Source organism: Aaosphaeria arxii (genome assembly GCF_010015735.1).
Source record: "Aaosphaeria arxii CBS 175.79 unplaced genomic scaffold BU24scaffold_2, whole genome shotgun sequence".
Lineage (NCBI taxonomy): Eukaryota > Fungi > Ascomycota > Dothideomycetes > Pleosporales > Aaosphaeria > Aaosphaeria arxii.
The window spans coordinates 3847626-3861478 of record NW_022983475.1 but is presented as its reverse complement, the minus strand read 5'-3'; the positions used below and the strand labels follow the sequence as shown (position 1 = coordinate 3861478).

Here is a 13853-nt window from a genome sequence, read left to right as displayed (position 1 = left end):
GGGGGAAATTACAGAGAATATATACATTGTTGAAAACTTTTCGATTCTTTTTTCGATTCTGTTTTGGGGGGATTGTTTGTGCTTGTTTTCAGGGATGGGTGGTGCTTTGCGTTGTGAAGGGGTTTTTTGAGCGTTTGTTTACGACGTGTGAGTACTGTATAGGAAAGGGATTGGGATTGGGATTGGGGGAGATTGGATGGTTGGAGGGATATGATTTCGTGAATTCAAGCGGTTTTTATGGGAGAACGATTGATGTTGGTACAATTATGGGAATGATAGTAGTAGTGATGGTGATGATCGCATTGTCGTTTTCCTACATGCGAATGATATGTATACTGGTCGTTCTGGTTCCGTCAACACACCCTCGTCGTGCTATTCATGCTGCTACTACTTCTACTACTATGCTATGCATAACGAAAAACAACACGCAACCCAACAAACCTCATCTCTCCCCCTCAAAGCACCAACTTAAGCGAATAAATCTCAAACGCCCTGACCTCCACCTTGACGCCCTTATCGCCCTCGGCACCGCCACCCTCGACGTTAACATCCACAATCCCCGCCGTCAGATCCTCCAGCTCGTCCTCGAGCGCATTGACGCGGACCACCTTCTTCACCTTGATGCCGCCCCACGACACGACGCCCTTGCTCTTCCCGCCGAGCGCGTCGTACAGGCGGAGGATGATGGACTGCCCCTTTTTCACGGGCAGGTCGCCGCGGGACACGTCTTCGTCGTCTTCGCCGCGCTTGATGGTGTCGAGGATTAGGTTGGGGGCGTTGTGGATGCGGAGAGCTGTTAGGAGGGATGGTGGTGGTGACGACGATGTCGTAGAGGGGGAATGGGAGGAGGAGGAGTCGCCGACGATCTTGAGCGGGGAGTTGAATTCGAAGGCCTTGCGGATGGTGCGCTGGTCGAGGGCGCCGGCGTGCGGGAAGATGGCGTAGCGGATCGTGTGGTTTCCCATGTCGGCGTGGGCGTCGGGGGCCTTCGGGGCGCGGAGGAGGGATAACCGCATGTTGTTGCCGACGGTCGCGAAGCCGAATTTCGAGTCGTTGAGGATGCTGACGCCGTAGGAGGACTCGGAGAGGTCCGCCCACTTGTGGCAGCACACTTCGAACTTGGCCATGTCCCAGGTGGTGTTGTAGTGTGTTGGGCGCCGCACGATGCCGAACTGCGTCTCGTACGACGCTTCTGTGTTGACGATGTCGACGGGGAACTCGACCTTCAGGAACTTCATCGTCTCGTGCCAGTCGACGTCGGTGGTGAATTCGATGGCGGTGGGCTGGTCGCCTACGGCCGCGGAGAGGGAGAGGGTTGTCTTTGCGGAGGACTTGTCGGAGATTTTGGTTTCGATGGTGAGGGAGACGCGGTGCGGGCTGTTCTCTGTGATGCTGACGCTGTGGGGGGCCAGCTCGGCGCGCGAGTTGAGGTGGAAGACTTCGACGTCCCAGGCCTGCCAGTAGAGCGGCTTGTCGTCGAAGATGACGAGCTGGCCGGCTCGCTTGCCCTTGGGGATGAGCTCCCGCTCGATGGACCTGTCGTAGAGGGAAGTGATTGCGCCGTCGGTGACCTCGACGACGTACTGCGAGTTGCGGAGCTCGAACACGTTGGATTTGACCTCCTTGACGGAGGCGGTGCTTGCCATGTAGGCGGAAGCGAGGGGACGGATAGACATGGCGCCGGGAGCGTTGCTGTGCGCGAGGCCGTACGAAGGGAGGTTTGCGACGGTTGTAGGGAGCTTGATGATCTCGGTACGACCCCATGGAAGTGTGTTCAAGGCGACTAGTTTGCTGTCGGCCTTCAGTTCCTGGTCGAAACCAAGTTCTGCAAGAGCCTCGGATAGGATCCTTTCACCGGTCTTGAAGACCTCCGCGTAGATCTGTAGGATGTTAGCTGACAAGTCTTGAGCTGTATCTGGCAGTAAAACATACCTCGTCCGAGTCGTCGTAGCACATCTCGATGGAACTACCCGGCAGACAGTCGTGGAATTGGCAGAGCAGAACATTCTCCCACATATCATCAATGTCCTTCTTGGGGTACTTGTATGAGCTCTTCTTCTCACTGAAGCTACCCTTGACTGTAGCTAGCGTGGCGAGGTACTCGATATCCCTGAGCAAGAACTCTGCCTTCCTGTTGTTGCGCTTGTTGTTTGCTTGGGTGGTGTATGTGCCTCGGTGAAGTTCGAAGTACAATTCGCCGTACCAGGTCACCAGGTCCAAACCATTCTCGATCTTCTTCTCGAGCCGATCAAAGAAGTCGTCGGCCGAGTCACCAAGCTTGATGCGAGGAAGAAGGCCGACCTGATCGCTAATTCCTCGGCAGCGTCGGAGCTTCTCGATATGCTGGTAGGTTGGTCCACCTCCACCATCTCCCTTACCAAACACAAGTAATGAAGTATGGTCCTGATCCAGAGATTTATGCTGAGAAACGCTTCTCTTAACATCGCCAAAGTTGGCTTCGGCGGTGTAGGTCTCTGAAGGTGGCATATGGCAGATGACCTGGCTGTTATCGAGTGCGACCCAATTGAAGGTAGTGTGGGGGAAGTTGTTGATGTTGTTCCAGCTGAGCTTCTGGGTAAGAAATCTTGTCATTCCCGCAATCTGGCAAACTTGCGGCAATTGGGTTGAGTATCCAAATGTGTCAGGGAGCCAGAATGTCTTGCAGCGCTGTCCAAACCGACTTTCGAAATAACGTTGCCCGTAGAGGAATTGTCGAACCAGAGATTCGCCACCAGGTAAATTGGTGTCGTGCTCGACCCAACTACCACCGATAGGCTGGAATGTGCCTTCCTTGACCTTCTTCTTGACGCGATCAAATACACTGGGATAGTTCTGTTCTAACCATTTGTACTGCTGTGCCTGCGAACAACAGAATCGAAGCTCTGGGTAGCGATCGATGAGGTCGATCTGGTTCGACCACGATCGTGCAACCTTTCGTTTCGTCTCGGCAAAAGGCCAGAGCCAACAAGTATCGATATGACAATAACCAATGCCAGTCACAATAGCCTCATTGTCTGTTTCGTAAACCTTGTGCGAATCCACGTTCTTGCCGAGGTACTCGCTCGCGATCTTTCGACCTTGCAAAATGCTCTCATCGCTACCATTGCCAGCAATGAAAGCGTCGATGATACGGTTCCCGACCTGTTGAGCCTGGTGGGCTTGGGCAGAGTCTTGGGGAAACTCGCGAGCCGCGTCGCCGATCTCCCAGAAATCAAAATACAGACCTCGAGCCTGCAAATTTACAGCAGTGATGTCGGCAGTATGCAATTGAAAGTATCGGTTAGGATCGGGCGGTTGAATGCTATCGCCCCCGGGCGCATTGCCAAACATGCCGTTACATGCCATTTCAACGTAAAAGATGTGTTCCTTCCCATCTTTATACTTCTTTGGCAGAATCCATTCCGTACGTTCTCCGCCGCCAGTCAATCCATGTATAACATCTCCATCTTCGGTCCAAATCAAACCCTCATTATTAGCGTCCCAGACAAACTCGAGATGATCATGTTTAAGAAGATCATCCGGAACCTTCAATTGGACCTTGAACCAGTGAGTAGACCAACTCGGTCCAAACGATTGTCCGACCTCGGTAGGTTTAAATTCATGGGATGTGGCGTCCTTGAACGTTGGACGTGTAAGGTTCGGAGGCGAATAGACGGATAGCTTTACATGTGGATGGCCCGAAGCGCGAGCGGGATTGATCTTGCTAGTACTTGTTAGCATCAGGTGCCCAATGGATTTCATTGATGTCAAAATGAATGCTCTTCCTGACACCAAGACCTTCTGACTCACGGTAAAAGGCCCTGCTCTCTATACTGGCCGCCATCGGTGAACTGCCGCAGGCGGTCCTGATAAATGCGGTGGATCTGTTTCCCCACAGGCGTCTCCGCAATTGCGGGGTACTCCGACTTGGTAAAAGGCATGATGCGATGAGACTCTCCACCCATGGTTTTCAGGAGCGGATGGCGTTCAGGAAAGCTGGATTTAAATGCAGGATGATGCAGTTGTATATGATTGCGTAGAGTGCCAGGTACCTTGCAGGAGGTTGGAGCTCCGGGGCTTCCCCGCATCTTGGCGGGTCCAAGCTCCCACGCTCCAACGCCTCCCTGTGAGCTTATTCGGGTAGCACAAGCCGTCATGCGATGGTACCGCTTGATGCTTTTTTATATGAATTACGACTCATGCCATCGGGCCGTGAAGATTCCTTAGGGCATTGAGACATGCTCGTCGATGATATACCCACAAGTTCATTGAAACATCATGCATGTGATTTTCTGCATCGTCGTGCAACAATTGGTGCAACCCTCCATTCCGTGAAATCGCTGCATCACGAACACCTAGCAATCTATCATGATTATTGGCACGATTGCCTTGTTCATCTCGAAAAGATATGTGCATTGAAGACAAGACGAACCATATCGTGGAGCAAATTTCTTTTGATACTGCAAGAGCTGTGGTTGGAAGTATTCAATCCGCGCGGAGAACGATACCCGTTCGTCATAATATTATAAAACCCATGGACCTTGGGATGAGGGCCGGGTGATAAGGGTTTCATCCAGGGATAATATATTGCAATTGATCCTGCGACCGCGACATGTCTCTATCTAATAAACTCATCACCATCACGGGTGCAGCATCTGGGATCGGACTGTCAACCGCGCGAATACTTGCCCGACGCGGCGCTTTACTATCCCTTGCCGACTACAATGCTTCCAAACTCCAAAACGCCCATTCGGAACTCGCGTCACTGTCATCCTCCTCGAAAGTAATCTCCACTCCATTAGACATCCGGGATACCGACTCTGTAAACAAATGGATACACAATACAAAAGAAAAATTCGGGATGTACATTGACGGAGCTGCCAATGTGGCTGGGTTCCATCCGCTATGGACTCCAAAGAATGTGCAAGATATTAGCGACGAGGAATTCGAAGAGGTGATCGCCATCAACACGACAGGACTGTTTAAATGCCTACGCGCGCAGCTTGCAGAAGGCGTCCTGAATGAGAAAGGCGCATCAATCGTGAATGTTGGATCAGTCTCGGGACTTATTGGTTTTGCGGGGGATGCTGCCTATGTTGCAAGCAAACATGCTACTCACGGGTTGACTAAGAGTGTCTCAAAGGAAGCTGGGAAGAGGAATATAAGGGTGAACGCCGTCGCGCCAGGTCAGACTGATACCCCAATGGTGCAAGCGATGCAGGCGGAGAACGGAGTGCTTCCGACTCCAGCCGTCAGCTTGGGCAGATCAGGAATGCCAGAGGAAGTCGCAGAATTGATTGTATGGCTTCTAGGGTATGAGAGCCGATATGTCACTGGAAGTATATACCGAATTGACGGTGGTATGCTTGAGTAGGAAATCTTGTGCAGGAGATGTGTGTTAGGATGTTGACTATGATTAAACATTTTGCAATCTTGGGGCTAAAATATCCTCGCTCGTAACCATGAATGTATATACAGTAGGACCGACCACTAGATCTGTCCAAGACCGGAGCCTGCGAGCACAGTCTTCTTGACATCGTTCAACTTTGTAAGCTTGTATTTATAAGGCGCCTTCGTGAAGTTTCCGACTTGAGTGATGTTGATGCTGGCCGGGCCCCAATCGTTCTCTGCATTGGAAGTTAGTCTCTGACAATTGCGTGTGGATAGTATCTACACTTACTGGCACCAAGGTTGGCGAAACCATCAATCTCAAAGTCTCCGTCGGGGGATGTGTTGGGGCTGTCCTCGGGAATAACCAAACCGTATGTTGAAAGAGCCTCGCGGGTCTTTCCACGGAACACATTGCCCTCAACAAGGACCTGGTTGTCACTGCGGCTGTGGATGGCCTGGTACAAGAAGTCCTCGTAAAGGTTGTTGTACACGTGTTGGTGTCCGAAGCGACCAGCAGGGCCGCGGGTACCAGAGTTGCGCCAGTGGTTGTGGTGGTACGTGATGTGCAAGTGACCACTGTCAACAGCTCGAAGGGCGTCCGAGTTGCCGATGAGCGACGACTTCCAGTGATCATGGAAGTAGTTCCATGAGACGGTGACCCAGTCGCTTGCTCGGATGATGTCGACCTGTCCGTCATAGAAATCCGGACCTTTGTTGATATCAGACGAGAACTCATTGTGGTCGATCCAAACACGGGTGCTGTTTTGGATCGTGATGCCATCGTTGTCGACGATGAATCGAATGCCCAAATTGCGAACAATCACATTGGTAGCATTGGCAATCGTGATTCCACTCTGGGAGATCTCTGCACCTTTGCCCGTGCCCAGGATGCTCTTGTTGCTTCCAACACGGAGCCTGGAAGTCAAGTTGAAGCGTCCCTTTGCGTAGATGATCTTTGGAGCATCTCCAGCAACGGCAGCTACGAGCTGTTCAGGCGTAGTGACAGTCACAACTTGACCACCTTTTCCGCCCGTTGTAGGGCCAATTGGGTTGTCCTTTGCAAAGCCGACCAAATCGAAGTTGCATCCTGCTGGAGCAGCAGTAGCGACGAGAGCCAAAGGAGCAATTGCAGAAATGAGTGAGAGCTTCATGATGCAGAAGAATTGAGCTGCGAGGTGAAGTGAAGAATTATGGAAGGGTACCTGGAAGCAATTTATATGATCAACATTTCATAATATCGAGGACCCGTTTCCCGGTCAGTCCCTGGATTCCAATAACAAATCCCTCGTCACGACTGTAATTATTCCATGGTGGCGCTCCTCTGACAGGTAGAGAAGCTGCAGCAGGCTGCGATCAACGTGACAAACGACGCCTCGAATTGCAAAATCTTGCATGTACAGGGTAATGACGCATATCATCCAGTGTTGTGCTGTAGGATAAAATTGGGAATATCAAAGAGCTAGCATCAGCGAGGAATACGAGTGGTGGAAGATCTCACGGTGAATTTAGATACCCCAGATCTACCCCGGTCTGCTAACCCATCCCAGTCCCTTGGCGGTTTGTGGGGAAATAGAGCAGCATAGTTGAAAGATCACGACTTTGAGCTCGTCTTACTGCAATTTTGGAAGAACGTCTCCTATTGACGGAAATTTTGAACTGTGATTATGATTGAGCGTCAGAGAGACGGTATGGTAGAACGCCTATTAATGTACTAAGCACTTTTGCCGAATGTGGACCAAAACATAGTCAAGATTGATATTCTACTTGACACTCAAGAATTGATCACTACTACTGAGCACGTTTAGAATTTGTCATCACAATGTGAACGTGGACGTTGAATATTAGCAGTAAGGTTACGCGCTCTTCGGTAACGTGGAGTGATCAGTCAAGAAAATACTGAACAGATGTAAAAAGGGTGATTGAGTCGCGGTGCGGTCGCCAAACCAAATCCCGAAAATGTACGAACCAAATGATACGAACATTGTAGATACTCTGCCGCCATAAATGCCTGTTGGTGTCTTATTGGAATCGGACTGTCGTTCATGTCGACCACGTACTCATAGCTTTGGAACTACAAGAATGCAACAGAACGTCCAGAAGAAACATGTCAACCCATAAAGCCATAAAGCACAAGCTCCCTCAGGAAATCTGTGCGTCAAGCTTGAAAGTTCCACATCTGCTGAATTACATAGGCAGTATTCTTTACTACTTTCTTCTATGATACAGCCAAACATGCAGGAAAGTTCAATGTGATCTGGTACAATCAACTCTCGGATGCTGCTGATTGTTGGATGTTTCTTATGGTTCGAGAAGGTGGATGCGAATGAATAACAGGTGTTGGAAGTGGACTGTTGTTGCATAGGAATTCGCGAACGATTGGTAGAAATTTGAGCAGTACGGCTACGGAGAAGATTCTCGCGCTGCTGCAAAAATATTCAGGAAGTGACGAAGTTGATTCGTACGATTGAAACAACCTGGTCATTGAATCCCGGTCGCGAACTTGTCATTGGCATGTGAGAAAACAGTCCCCAACTGCTTCGCCGCACTATGCATTCACTTCGCGAAAGGAAAACGCAAGAGAATGAGACGGGAAATCGCTCATCTTTAAAGTTCAATCCAGTATACTTGGGCAGCTGGGATGTCTTCCGAACCAAGTGCACCATTCGTCGCATTCGGAATCAACCGAGGCCTTGATGGAACTGGCACGAGCGCGTGTGTTGCGATGGACATTACCAGGTCATGGCGAGAACAAAAATGTTCCATCCAGAAGGAAAGAAAACCCAGTGCGATGGGCCGAGGATATAAGGATTATGTTGAGAGGTGGGGACTTCTTTACGTCCTTCGCCTCATGAGGTAGCATACGGATACTGCTCCGAGCAGAGAACAGGGATCTTAGACCCCTGGGGCGGCACAACGGGGTCCACCTGCCGCGCTGCGGGTAGAATAGAGCTGAACGAACATTTGCCTACGATAATGTGGCTTTTTGGCAATATGTGAAAGGGTCGGTAATATGTACAGCGAAAGGGGTTCCCGGAAGACTTTCCTTTCCAGTGTGTTGTCGCCACGGCACCAGATGCGGCATGTGTTTGATGTGCACAAATCACGAAGAAGAACATGAGACACTGCATTCGAAAGCGTCGGCTCAACGCTGGAAGTGTGTATGAAGATCAGGAAATTCGTTATGCATACATATTCTACAAGCTCACTGAACTAGAACTACCGCTCTTAGGTTTGGCCTTCCCACTGTCGCCATCCAGCGAGACCAGACCGATCTCATCGCCGTCTTTATCAGCATGTGACACTTCGAAGGTCTTCGTGAATGTGATCGTGTGCTTGTCCCTTCCATTCTTGTCGCGGCCCAGAGCGCTTGACAGCCCGCCATTCGACGGTGCGGTGCCTTTCCCGGGTGCTCCACTCCGACTGCCATATTTCGCATAGTACTGATTCGATCTGTTGTCCGTGGTGCCGAAAACCTTGGGGAAAAACCTCACAAGAATGACTCGCATGGCAGGCATGCAGGCGCACATGATTCCAACGTTGATTTCGATCGTAGACCAGTTGATGACATCCCATTGATCCCAGGTGGGGTTCATCGACTTTCCGAAGTGGATGAGAGACTGAAGTCGAAGCGCGGAAACGATCGTAACGAAGAATCCTACACAGAACATGGCTGCGACACCAATCTTCTTCCTCCAAGCTAGTTTGAGATGTATTAGTTGGGATAGGGGTATCGCCAACATCCAGATATCCAGAGCTATGCTAACAGCAGCATTTGCCCATCCTAGAGCATTGATGTTGATGCAGGTGCCCTCGTGTTCTCCATCCCAGTTGGTCCAATAGTAGCTCAGTGGTTGACATTGACTGAGGGCAGCAATGACGAACGTGATGCCATACAATGCGTTGAATATGATCGTGGCCAAGATGACCTTCCTGACGGCGACTCCAGGAAAAATTCGACGGTAGAAGAATAGCAGCGACATTTTGAGAATCGCAACAATGGCGAAATACATGACTTCCATGATGTAGAAATACATCAAAAAGTCAGTGATTTGAGAAACCTTCAATGTCCAGATGTCCCTTCCGATACCGTTCGGCAGCAGTCCTCTATCACTGATGATTGTTTGAGGAACACCGGCGATAAGTGTTGCGAGAATAAAGTAATCGTCCAGTCCAAGCTCGGAGATCGTGACGAAGGACTTGTAAGCCAACCGGGACATGACGAAGAAACTGGAGAGGACGCCGAATGTGATGTTGATTCGCTTGAAGAGAGGACCTCTATTACGGATTGGAGCCCCGCAAGTTGTCATTGTGGTGTTCTTGGTCGCCAGTCCTTGCTTGATAGTACAAGCCTGTAGAACACATGCTTCCACTGAGCCGAGGAGCTTTGTGTCAGTGCAGATACATGCTTGATCGGTGGGCTGGCATGAGGAATCTGCAAGTGAGGTTTTCAAACATTGTACCTATTTCTGTCTTAGAAACCACATGGGAATGCTGCTATTAACAACTCACTGCACAAGGGGGCAAAGTCGCAATGGCCGCAGACAGTGACGAGTTTTGGGCCACAGTACCAGAAACAATTGACAGCAACACAAGAAGAAAGCCCGCTCCTCTCATCTTGTCGTCAAGTATTTCGTCGATTCAGTATGGGGGAAGGAGGGAGAAAAGAGATTAAGAAACACATATCAGGCAGTTTGGGAGCTTTTCTAACGTGACGCAGGTCGCCGGTCCTGACGGCAAGGTCCCTGCTCGCCAACGTAGCGTGGAGCAGCCTGGCATTGAATTAATTCACAAGTTCTCAAACGGATGAAACTTAATTAGTGCTGATGGGACGGTTCCATGACATAAAGTTGAGCCCAACAACCTTAGCGAGTGAACGGAGCGATCGCCGACTTTCTGATTCGTTGGTGCAGAGTAGTAGACAGCTTCTCGACAGTTCGATTGCAACCTAGACACCCGGCAGCCAAAAGCCGCCGCACACCGAGACGTTGCCTTTTTCGAGGCATTAGGTTTCCTTTTTAACGGTAGTGGATTTCCTCTTTTGAGAGACTGAAGATCTATCAAGGATTGATAAGATGAAGATCCAGAGAAAGAGACAGTGTAATGAATACTGAACAATAGGTTCATTTGGGCAATGTTTCATTGTGCATTATTAAGACTTCTATAGAAGCTGTAACTACAAAGCAGCAGCTGAGTTTCCGAGGTAGGATTGTCCTGGTTTCGTGAGGAGCTTGGTGTATGGTGTTGTGCTAGAGCACACAGTAGAATTCTTCCGTTTGCAGCTACGATGCCCCTAGAATTTCGAGCAATGGCCCAATCAAACGATGTCTCGCCTTCAACGGGATATTAAGAAGGTTCAAGCTTGCTGTGTAAGGCGTCTCGATATGTGGGTCGTATTCCTCCACCGTTCTATATGCGCCGGCAGTACTTCCCAAAACAATCAAGTATAGAGAAGGCGAAGAAGAGAACGTGCTCCATGCCGGACCGATGACCTAACGGAACCATGTCACCGAACGTATAGAAGTATGATGTCTAGAATTAATCTTTGGTAGCGACCGACATTAGGCAGGACGCGGAGAGTGGAAGCGAGCACCTACTCACACTTTACGACTCACGAGGAAAGCTCAATCGGCCCTGGGGCGTACGACTATCGAAATCCACATGGCATTTTTGAAGGGCAGAATAGGTAGTGGCAATAATGCTGTAGAATCTCAGGAGAGCCCAGGGAGGCGTTCGAAGTTAGAGTTTCGACATGTGGAGCGAGTGCACAGACCACCATCTTGTAGAAATGTAATCCATCTTCGCGATCAGTGTCGGATGATCTCCGCTACCCTTACCTGACATATCGGCAAATCGTTCGATATCGTATCGGCCCACTGAGTACTGAGTTCTCTCTGGGGATATCATGAATCATGCTCGTATTTTTGTAGAAGATGTCGACATCATCCCGGCATCGCATCCGACAACCTCGAAACAGACGGGACTCTGCGCAACCGAGGAATAGTTCACCATACATAGATGCTCTTAGGTTCCGCGGGCTGCGTAGCATTTTCATTGGCTTTCGCAAACATAGACGCAGGATCTATCGCTACCCGATGTTTCATATTGATCGTGTGTGACAGCCGTAGCATTACTTCGCTACGGGCTGTCGAGGGGCTGTCGAGTGGCTTTGGTCTGGCCCTGTCGAGGAGTAATGGCAATTAGGAGTATTTCGACACACAATTTTCGCCGGGATTAGCTCTGCTTTCGGCGATGAAAAGTGGGTTCAGGTATGGCTGGTCTAAAGTGCTGACGACCACACCCTACCTAACTACCCTTAGTTACTCTATAAGCTGCCTACCACTTACTTGGTACTTTGTTTCGGTACATCAGGAACCCAATGGCTCCTGAGATATCTATCGTGTAGTGCCAATCCTCCACGTGGATTGCCATATGTCCCTGCATCGTGGAGAATTCGCCGAATTTCGTGCCACTGGTGGTTCCATTGGCCGTGGGCTCTCGCGCCATGCAGAATTCACGCCGTCAATATATCTGCAGGTTTAGCTATGCTATGCTACTGGCATTTAGTTTTCTACAACCTTGATATTTTGTCTACATTGGAAGGCCTTATTGGGTCCTCCTGTCAGGGCGTTACCCATCGGAGCAACCACATGACTCTGATGGCTATACCTTGCGGAGGCGAGAGATGTGTGTACTCGGAACAGAAAGTTTGCCTTCGTGCATTAGAACCAACGATCTTGCCCTTGAGCGTGATCAGTCTCACAAACTATCTCAGACCCCGCACGAGTAACAAGAATACAGTTTGTAAATAAACTAGTCGTTATCATTTGATACATTGGAACATGCAGAAATTTGTAACTACAAACATTGATCAGTCAGGGGCTTCATGTTGGCAGTTATGGCATATTCATTAGAATAGTCGAAGCGCAAAGCCACAGTTCAATTCCAATATGATGCTAACAAGCCAATGTCTGCAAGCAATTGCGCAGCGTGCATCGCCCGCCGTGGCCCCACACTACTCACAGATAGATCCACATGGATCACATCACGAAGAGCTTCACGATCAGCCGCAGCATCGCAGCGTAGTCTCTTTGCCGTTGTTTTACCGGAAGATGCGGATCACATACACCAGTAACAAATAAATCGCCGTGTGGGTCAGTCAATTCACTTCAAGCTACGAGATAAGCCTACTCGTCCCAATCGAAGCCGGGCGTCCCCGGCGGGAGACTCCACGTCACTGGTGCCTTTTAATACTGCTGATCAGCATCGTGCTCTGCACCTAATCCCTCGACACTTCACGCCCAGACATCGGCCTTGCTAGTCCTCTCTTGAGCTTCTTGCTTCCAGCAGAAGTGCCATTACCCTTTGGGCCCTCGAAGAGAGCACTGACCTTTCCGAAAACATCGGTCGTGTACACATTGGTTGGAGCATCATAATCGACAGTGAAGAGCGACACGCTTACGCCTCCGCCATTCACGATCCAAGTCTCTCCGGGCAGACTGCAATCTCCATTCCAGCAAGCGTTGACTCCGGCCGGCTTTGGAAGCGCAAAGTCCCAGTCGAACAGGCCAGTCTCCTCGTCATATGCCGCGATATCGGTATCGGCTTCTCCAGTCAGGCGGGTCTGGTAGATCGGCGGCTCCTCGTCGTTGTCCAGCGGGGGGATGTTGACATTGACACCATACCCAAGAGGCAGCACACTTTGACCCTCGGGAGTGCTCTCGATGAACTCTTGGACAACTTTGAAGGAGGCCTTTGCCGTCCATGTGGCTGGGTTGCTGGTGTTCTTAACGTCTGAGTAGGCAATTCGGTCGTTCGATGCACTAATCGCGATACCCGGAACACTCCTCGATACCGCGGCATATGTTGATCCAATGGTACCACTCAGAGTAAACACAAAAGGACCAAGGTTGACACCGAAGTTAGGACCAGCAACAAAGACGTCGGGGCCATACTTCCAATCCTTGTAGTATCGAGGAATAACGTAGTCCAAGCCGACAAAGGTGCACGCGGCCGGAGTGCCATTGTAATACCAGATGTTGGAATCGTTGGGATCGGTTCCTACAGATGGTGCACCAGCGGGCACAATGTCATATTGGGACGGAGCTGTGAGGTTTGCTTCGGTGGTGAATTCTGTAAGACCTCCCTGGCCCGATTGCTGGGTAGCTGGGGCGACAATCACGACTGCGTATTGCTCAGTCGGTTTGCCATGTGGACAACGATGATTGGGAAAGCTCAGGGCGTACCTTCGTGACCTGCCTCCTTCAACAGTCTGTACAGCTCTCGAGTGTTTCCACTTCCGAACCCATCGTCATTGTTGAGCAAGATACGAGCAGCGTTGGATGCACATGCTAGCGAGAGCGCTGCCACCAACCCAGACACTGTAGAAAACCGCATGACTCTGAACTTGACGAAAAATTGATAGCCGTTATCACTGATCTACTGACGACAGCAATTGATGCAATGCTAGAATGATGAGGTGGGAT

General features: G+C 50.2%; 5 protein-coding genes across 5 annotated transcripts; 1 reads left to right on the top strand and 4 right to left on the bottom strand.

Annotated features, from left to right (window-relative positions):
- Positions 1 to 53: 53 nt before the first annotated feature.
- BU24DRAFT_448275 (glycoside hydrolase family 38 protein) lies at positions 54 to 3999 on the bottom strand. Its single transcript, XM_033530873.1, has 3 exons — positions 3790 to 3999; positions 1933 to 3703; positions 54 to 1880 (listed from the first exon to the last, which is right to left on the bottom strand). Exons 1-3 carry the CDS (start codon positions 3942 to 3944, stop codon positions 456 to 458), a joined length of 3351 nt encoding a protein of 1116 aa, XP_033388224.1. The 5' UTR covers positions 3945 to 3999; the 3' UTR covers positions 54 to 455.
- A 156-nt stretch (positions 4000 to 4155) lies between these two features.
- BU24DRAFT_128564 (3-oxoacyl-reductase) lies at positions 4156 to 5559 on the top strand. Its single transcript, XM_033520988.1, has one exon. The coding sequence runs from the start codon at positions 4592 to 4594 to the stop codon at positions 5351 to 5353; it is 762 nt and encodes a 253-aa protein (XP_033388223.1). The 5' UTR covers positions 4156 to 4591; the 3' UTR covers positions 5354 to 5559.
- BU24DRAFT_476956 (polysaccharide lyase family 1 protein) lies at positions 5470 to 6521 on the bottom strand (the record flags this gene model as incomplete). Its single annotated transcript, XM_033532954.1, has 2 exons — positions 5470 to 5606; positions 5660 to 6521. The coding sequence occupies 2 exons, from the start codon at positions 6519 to 6521 to the stop codon at positions 5470 to 5472; spliced, it is 999 nt and encodes a 332-aa protein (XP_033388222.1).
- Positions 6522 to 8531: 2010 nt separating this feature from the next.
- BU24DRAFT_419482 (uncharacterized protein) lies at positions 8532 to 10156 on the bottom strand. The gene is made up of 2 exons (XM_033527230.1): positions 9880 to 10156; positions 8532 to 9830 (listed from the first exon to the last, which is right to left on the bottom strand). Exons 1-2 carry the CDS (start codon positions 9982 to 9984, stop codon positions 8565 to 8567), a joined length of 1371 nt encoding a protein of 456 aa, XP_033388221.1. The 5' UTR covers positions 9985 to 10156; the 3' UTR covers positions 8532 to 8564.
- A 2445-nt stretch (positions 10157 to 12601) lies between these two features.
- BU24DRAFT_439823 (sure-like protein) lies at positions 12602 to 13846 on the bottom strand (the record flags this gene model as incomplete). The annotated part of the gene is made up of 3 exons (XM_033530332.1): positions 13614 to 13846; positions 12675 to 13551; positions 12602 to 12620 (listed from the first exon to the last, which is right to left on the bottom strand). Exons 1-3 carry the CDS (start codon positions 13762 to 13764, stop codon positions 12602 to 12604), a joined length of 1047 nt encoding a protein of 348 aa, XP_033388220.1. The 5' UTR covers positions 13765 to 13846.
- Positions 13847 to 13853: the final 7 nt, after the last annotated feature.